The 7,296-nt window shown below is 36.4% G+C and overlaps 1 protein-coding gene across 1 annotated transcript; it reads right to left on the bottom strand.

Moving 5' to 3' along the window:
• Positions 1-1,622: 1,622 nt before the first annotated feature.
• On the bottom strand, positions 1,623-6,622 carry LOC108464603 (ubiquitin receptor RAD23c-like). The gene is made up of 12 exons (XM_017764968.2): positions 6,419-6,622; positions 5,339-5,500; positions 4,914-4,967; positions 4,105-4,175; positions 3,980-4,027; positions 3,646-3,823; positions 2,946-3,098; positions 2,794-2,862; positions 2,647-2,694; positions 2,417-2,526; positions 2,251-2,329; positions 1,623-1,983 (listed from the first exon to the last, which is right to left on the bottom strand). Exons 1-12 carry the CDS (start codon positions 6,482-6,484, stop codon positions 1,867-1,869), a joined length of 1,155 nt encoding a protein of 384 aa, XP_017620457.2. The 5' UTR covers positions 6,485-6,622; the 3' UTR covers positions 1,623-1,866.
• Positions 6,623-7,296: the final 674 nt, after the last annotated feature.

Genomic DNA, 7,296 nt, shown 5'->3' with positions numbered 1-7,296 from the left:
TCCAGCCCAACTAAGAGAAGCTTCGAATTGATCCCTAGAGAAGGGAAAAATACCAATCCTTCGCACTTCCCTTAAGCTTCATAGAAAAGGCTTTACATTTTACTAAATCTGATGCTATCAATACGTTCATGTGGTTATTGTATTGCATCAAATGGGCTCACGGGTCCCTTTTCCCCTCAAACATGTCCTTTGGGACTTTGAAATCACACGGCAAGTTCATCGTTGCCATCTTGGGAGCCAATGGATTGTTAGAACAGAATAGACTATCCGTGTCCTAAGACTCGAGGTGCAACACTCGTACATCTCGCCACAACTTGTCCATCTCGCTTTACTATTACTTGCATGCATGCCCGGAGCTTCATCTTGCACATTCACGTTGTCATAAAAGTCGGAAGTGTTAAACATTACATTCCTTCTCAACTCCTCATTTTGTTTCAATAATTCCTATTGAAAAATCTATTGTTTTTCAAACCGTGCCTCCTATACAGCCATTTGCTCCTTTATGAACATCATTTGCTCCTGAGAGCAAAAAATTACTACGGGGGTTCCTCTTGGTTAGGGGAAGCTGACAACCCTTGACCAATGGATACGTTCAGGTCTAAAGGACCAGAGACTCCCTGATGAGTCGCGTTACCAAAGTTTTTCGGTCCATCGTGAACCACCAAGCAAACAAGTCTGCCTCGTTGGGTTGACTGCTTGAACTTGATGCTCTAGCCTGTTTGGACAAAAGATGGAAGGGAAAGTTCTTATTTGGGTGACCCATTTTCTGCTCTGAAATTGAAAAAACTGGAAAACTGAAAAATCTGATGATCAAAAGTTTGTCCACGCTTATCAGACTAATTATTGAGTAATGTTCTGTGTCTCATTAAAGGAAACATTCGAGTATTTATATATATTATCAGTGTTCATGCCTTAACCACACTATTTATAGGACTGACACTTTGAACAAACCTTGGGCATGTTGAAAATGTATATCGTTCCAAGTCGATGACGGAGTTCACGGTCCCCTCCATTAGAACTCCTTGGGTGTATGCAAACTGAGACCACGAACTACCTTCAATTCCAGTTAGCTAATATTATGAGCTCCCTCAACTATCTTCTTGCTTTACATCTTGTGTGCATCCATCTAATGGAATTTGGCCCGGTCACAGGTCAACGACTGAAGCATATCTAGGTCTTGAGTTAGTGACTATTACTGTCTGACAACTAGTAATCTATAGAGTTATCTTGAACTAAAAGAGGAACTAATCAAATATATATAATTAAGACTTGAATAATTTGAATCAAATTTCGATAGAACCCTAAATAATCCAAATGCAAAAATAACCCAATCCAAACCGAACCATTTTGCCACATCTTACGCTAGTGTACATAGCCAACATGTTTTGCAAATAGCAAAATTTTTACATGTTCTGCGACAAAAAATTTCACTACGTATTATTCATACCGTTTCCACGGTTCTAAAGTTTCCATCCCCAACTCTCAGCATTCTGACGGGCGACCAAATTCATGCACAAGGTATTTTAGGGAAGAGTATAGATCGAAAAACTTGAAAGTTGGGCGGAGCTCCTTGTGACAAGTGCTTATAATAACATAAAATGTGAAGTACAATACACACAAGCTTAGAAAGAAACTTGTATATAACATTATAAATAATGGGTCCTTCGGAAATAAAAAGAAAAAAGAAAAAAAATGAAGTTAACATCTTCACATCCCTCGTCTCTACACCAAACACTTACATCACTTGATTAAGAATAAAGTCGGTAGAGTTTTGGGGGGAGAAGAAGGGGGGCATGAATGACAATGGACCCAAAGAACGAAAGAGAAAATGATATTGTACTTCCCCAAGCCATTTCTTTTACCAACTCAATCCTGAAAATCATGCATATGATCTAAAAGGTAGTTGGCTGCAAGTTCCTCATTCTTGTTGCACGCAAAGAACACTTGGAGCACAGTTGCACGGTCAAACCCCATTGCTTCAAGCTGCAAGAGATGGGGAATGAACAAGAGAATAAGGAGACTACAAAAGTATTTGTAGGCACAAGATCAATGCAACAAATTTGAGTTTATTAAACATCTAAAAGTAAAACCATTGCCTAAAAGAAAGATGTGATGCATATTTCATAACTCAGATAAAGGCCAAGGAAATGAAGGCATTTCCAGAGGCAGTGCGGGAGATAGCTAAATAATCCATGATTACAGAGAATAGTGAACACATCCAAGTCAGCCCTTATGTAAAAGATGACATACCCGTTCTATGGCTTCACGTTCCTCAGGTGTGACTTGCACAGCTTGTGGCATCGCCTCAGCTAATTGCCCCAAAATGTTTCTTTACAACAGGAGATGTCAAATAAACACTTGATATACATACACAGTATATAAGTTCAAGAAATGAGCAACTAAAAACAAGACTCACCCCTCTCCACCTTCGGCAGGTTCATTGATCAAGCGAAGAAAGTCACCCTGATGCTCTTGAATAAGTCTCATTAAATTAGGATTTTGTTTCCCCAACTCTTGTAGCATAGGCTGCCAAAATTTTAAAAAAGGGAGACATTGAGGAAAGGTGAAAGATAAAAAACAAAAAATGAAAAGACAATGAAAAACACACTAGGATTGAAGAGGGGAAACAAGGGACCAGAGAATAACCTGCAATATTTGTGGGTTGGCTTGCACCATTGCTCGCAAAGCTTGAAACTGAAAAGAGAATTGCAAACTGAGTGTAGTTCTAGGTAGGTATTTACATGACAATCATGCTAACAAGCCCATACACAACCAAATGAGAAAGAGAGAGACCTGTGGACTGTTCCGTAAAAAATCAAGAGTGCCAGCCCCAGCACCACTTGCACCCATGTTGGGAAGGCCCTGTATCAATAAAAGGCCATCAAGTCACTGGTTAATTTGCCCATCATCAAATTTATCAAATGTCTACCGCATGACAATTTTACCTGGGGAAAGAGGTCTAATGGATTTGCATTTGGTCCACTTGTAGGAATAGCTGCCGTTTGCGCAGGCTGTTGAGGTTGTGCTGCAGGGTTAGTGGCTTGTCCAACTACAGGAGCACGGGCCACAGGTGGAGCTTCAGCTTGCTCGGGGATGCCCTAGCATTTGCAACAATAATTTATGACACGATGGCAAGAAGCAGCTTAGGAAACAAAATGCATGCTTGTTATATTTTTTAAAAAAAAAAAAGAAAAGAAAGATAAGCGTGCAGTATACAATATCATTAAAACCCACCATAAAACAAATTAAAACACACCAGAAATCCAATATTCCTGTTCACTTTTTTTTTTTGGGGGGGGGGTTAAGTCAAAAAAGTTATCATCAAAGGAAAATTCACAATTCCCGCACACTTATCCACCAAGTCAAAAAGGACCAGCAAAATGGAACAGAGGCATATTTTGGGTGTGCAGAAATTCGATCATCATCGACAAATAAATCATGGCAAGGAGAAGGCCAAGTTTCAAATAGAATTACATCAAATTAAAAATGACAAAATGGCATAATCATCATTCCAAGAAAACCTCTCAGGATGAGCTCAGCTTATTAGGCTATCCCCACATCTACATTAAGGAGAACAACAAAACAACAGCAACTAGAAGCACGCAAGAAAGCACATATTCTTCAAGATACAAGGAAGGTACTTACAGAATACAAATATTCAACAGCTCTCTCTGGGTTATTATAAGCAGCACGAAGGGCACGGACAACAGTGTCCCTGTCCCAGGTCCCTCCACCCATATCAAGAATCTGTTGGATTGTTCCCTCTAAGTTACTCCCTGCAACCAGGTTAGATGCTGCTTGGCCATAAACATCAGAATCTGACCTGTTTCCAAAGACATTATTCAAGATATTACAGGTATGCAAAGGAAAACAAGGAAAAACTCAAGATCTCTCCTACTAGAAGCAATTCGATTAAATCAAAAGCTTCTATCCTTCAAATAAGAAGCATGAAATTTACTATCAAGAATAAGTTACTCACAAAGGAGTACTTGAAGCAACAGGAGCAGATTCAGTGGCAGCTGCAGCCCTGAAAAAAATTAATAAGCAATTAATCAATTGCAAAGGTACTGTATCTGACCAAAAGTGTAGAATAGCAGGACTTACATAGCTGACGTTGCAACAGGTGCAGTAGAAGCTGGTGCTGGAGCTGTTGGCAGATTACTTGCCTCAGGAGCCTACAAAGAATCCAAAATCACTACTCACTCCACAATAATCTTTGGATACAGGCTAAGTTTTCAGAAGCGACATATCCTAGAGATTGTATTGTGGGGGGAAAACAGATTTATATTCATACTCAAAAGGAAACTTGATCAAAATTCACATGATGATTTTGTGAGAGTTCATAGCTCAAGCTAAATTGTCTAGATGGAGTCAATGAGGAGAGAATAGGATAAAGGCCATTTGTTTTCATGTTGATATGCTACCGGAAAAGAGAAAGGAAAACAATTGTGAAATTGAGAAACGTGGATAAAAGACTATGTAGCTAATCCATAAACATTTAAGGTGGTCAAATTTGGTAATAACACCAACTCAGACTACAAATTATGCATTGTGTTTATAGTAGTGAAAGATTGAAAGCAGTTGGACAAAAAAAAAAAAAAACTCAAACCTGGGCCATATCTGAACAACCAAAATCTTAAAAGCATTCCATTTGCTACCTATATCTTATTTAATGATTTACTCCTATTCAATTATATTTGCTCAAGATGCTTAGCTATCACTTCAACTTCTAGTTCATAGCATTGAAGTAAACAACATCCACAAAAATGGCAAAAACAGAACCCTCAACACTTTTCACATCATATCAATAGCAAATGCCTTTAGAAATATAGCTAAAAAGGTACAGTAACAATCACTGCTTACGAGCAATTATGGATGCAAGTAGCAGTAAGAGGTGACAATTATAATCTTACTTTCTTTGTAGGAGCAGTTGAAGCAGTTGAACCCTCACCAGATGCACCCTTATTCTAGTTTATTTAAGCAAAAAGGACACTATTAGTATGAAAATGACAGTCATGAAAAACAAATTCAGATACAAATACAAGTAGGTAAGACGTCAAGAAGTAGCACAAAGAAAATTTTCTAGTTTAGCAACAAATTGATTTATAAGATTCACCTAAAGGAAAGCAACAACCAGATTTCAAAAGAAAAATATAATGATACAACACTCCATCATAAGTTATAACTAAGATAACTTTCAAGTTCAACAGCAGTGTGAAAAACAATAATGTCAGTTAGGCATTTATTAGGACAAAGTCAGCATACTTTGGTCAGAAAAGTTAGAACGAGTTAGATAAATTTTACAAACATAAAAATCAGAATATTGTAACCAATCTACCTTTGTCAACATGATCACAATAAAGCTATTTTCAGTGACACTGTTTTCAGCCAGTGTCGTGTCATCTTTAAGGACCTTTCCCTTATAGATAAGCATTTGTTGTGCAGCAGGATAAACATCTGCCCCTTGAACAGTTTCTATTTTCTTTTTTACATCCGCAACCTGAAAGAATTGGCAAGCATTAGCAGCGGAATTGTATAATACCAAGTGACAAAGTAATGTAAAAGGCAGAAGTAAGAAGGCAGAATGCATTTTATCTCAATACTTTCATATCGGTGCATGTGTGTGTGTGTGTTTAAACCTTAAAAAGCATAAAAAGTAGCAAAAAACAATAAACTAATAATAGCTTATTTATATAGTTAGAAAATCCACATCATTCAAAAAACATACCCCTTGATTAGATGTAACCATAGCATGCAGAACTTGATCCTTTGTTATAGAATATCTATTAAAAGGAGCCTCTGTACATTTAATCAAGTGTTCATAGCCACACTAATTAAAAAGAAGTGAAAGAGCATTGCAAAATATGAGACGCTTATGGCAATGTTCAAAGCTTGCGTGTACTCCAGTTCAAACCTAAATCTAGCAGACTAGCACACTACAACTGGCAATTACATGGCAATCTATGCATCAATATTCAATGATACAAGGTAATGAAATACTACTACAAAAATAAAGCCCACAAATCAAAGTATTATTCACTAATTTCAATGAATTAGTAAAAAGCATTACGTAGGAAGAAGAACTTATTTTCTAATTGTCACCGGAAGAAAATGGTACCGCTGTTCAAGCTACACGAGTATCAGTCCACTAAAACTTAATCGAAGTTGCTAGACTATTCAACAAGCTAAATCAACATATCCAATAAATTAGAGACTAAAATTGAAGAAATCATTCACGATCTCCGATTTTACATTTCAGGCATGGTAATTCAACAACGTGCATAATAAGTCCAATTAATACTGTCCTAAATGAACGCTAATAAATGTTCAAATATAGGGGAAAACGGAAAACCCTAGTCAGCAAAACGTAAAATCCCAGGAAAAAGGGTGGGGGAGAGAGAGAGAGAGAGAAGCGAACCGCATCTTCGGGTTTGACTTCGATATTGAAGTGAGTGCCTTTGAGAGTTTTGACGAAAACCTTCATCTTCTGCCAATTTCGATCTTTCACTCCGTTTGTCAAAATCCGCCGATCTTATTTATATATGGGAGAGGGAGAGAGACGTTGACAAGCAAGGAATATCTTGTAGTACTAGAAGAAACTTGCTTCTATTCCAACTCTAAAGCCGAGACGTGCGCTGCTTCTGTACTTTTCAATTAAGTGATGGATGCTGTAATCATTTGACACGTGTATTAGTTTTAATCAAACGGTAACAAACCTTCTTTCCTTCTTTTTTTGTTATTTTTATTCTAATATTTTCTTATCCATTTGACTGGGAAAAAAAAAACCCTTAATCTTTTATTTTAATATTTTCTCGTTCATATAACTCGATAAAATATACTTTCTTTTTTGTTTTTTAATTTGTTTAAAATTTCTCATTAGTCCTAGTAGCTTTGGTAAATTTGAAATTTAGTTCTTCTATTGTTATTTCTAAAATTAATTTATCTACTTCCCAGATTTCAAAATTTATATCCAATTATTAATATTATTAAAATTATTTTATTAAATTTAAGTTCATTATGTGATTTTTTAGTAGAGGGACAAGGTTTCCAAAATAAAAGTATAGAGACTAAATTTCAAATTTATGGATAGTATAGAGAACTATACATATTTTAACCTTTTGATTTCAATATGTGTTCTCAATTTGATTGAATTAAAAGCAAATTGGTAAAAAAATAAGTACAAGTAATGGTATGAGCCTACTTTACTTACAAAAATCATGTGTCTTATAAGAATTTGTCATGTATCATGTTCTTATTAGTAACTTTAATTTTTATTTTGGTTATCGAGATGAAAAT

This window comes from Gossypium arboreum, chromosome 13 (genome assembly GCF_025698485.1).
Source record: "Gossypium arboreum isolate Shixiya-1 chromosome 13, ASM2569848v2, whole genome shotgun sequence".
Classification (NCBI taxonomy): Eukaryota; Viridiplantae; Streptophyta; class Magnoliopsida; order Malvales; family Malvaceae; genus Gossypium; species Gossypium arboreum.
Note: the sequence above shows the minus strand (reverse complement) of the source record. Positions and strands in the feature narration are given on the sequence as shown.

What these genes read in the sequence shown, in the direction of transcription:
- LOC108464603 (XM_017764968.2), bottom strand. Translation starts at nt 6,484, where the DNA reads ATGAAGGTTTTCGTCAAAACTCTCAAAGGCACTCACTTCAATATCGAA. An exon ending in GTTGCTTCAAGTACTCCTTT is followed by an intron (nt 3,824 to 3,979) that starts GTGAGTAACTTA and finishes CTTTGGAAACAG; the next exon opens with GTCAGATTCTGATGTTTATG. An exon ending in CTGTTGAATATTTGTATTCT is followed by an intron (nt 3,099 to 3,645) that starts GTAAGTACCTTC and finishes TGCAAATGCTAG; the next exon opens with GGCATCCCCGAGCAAGCTGA.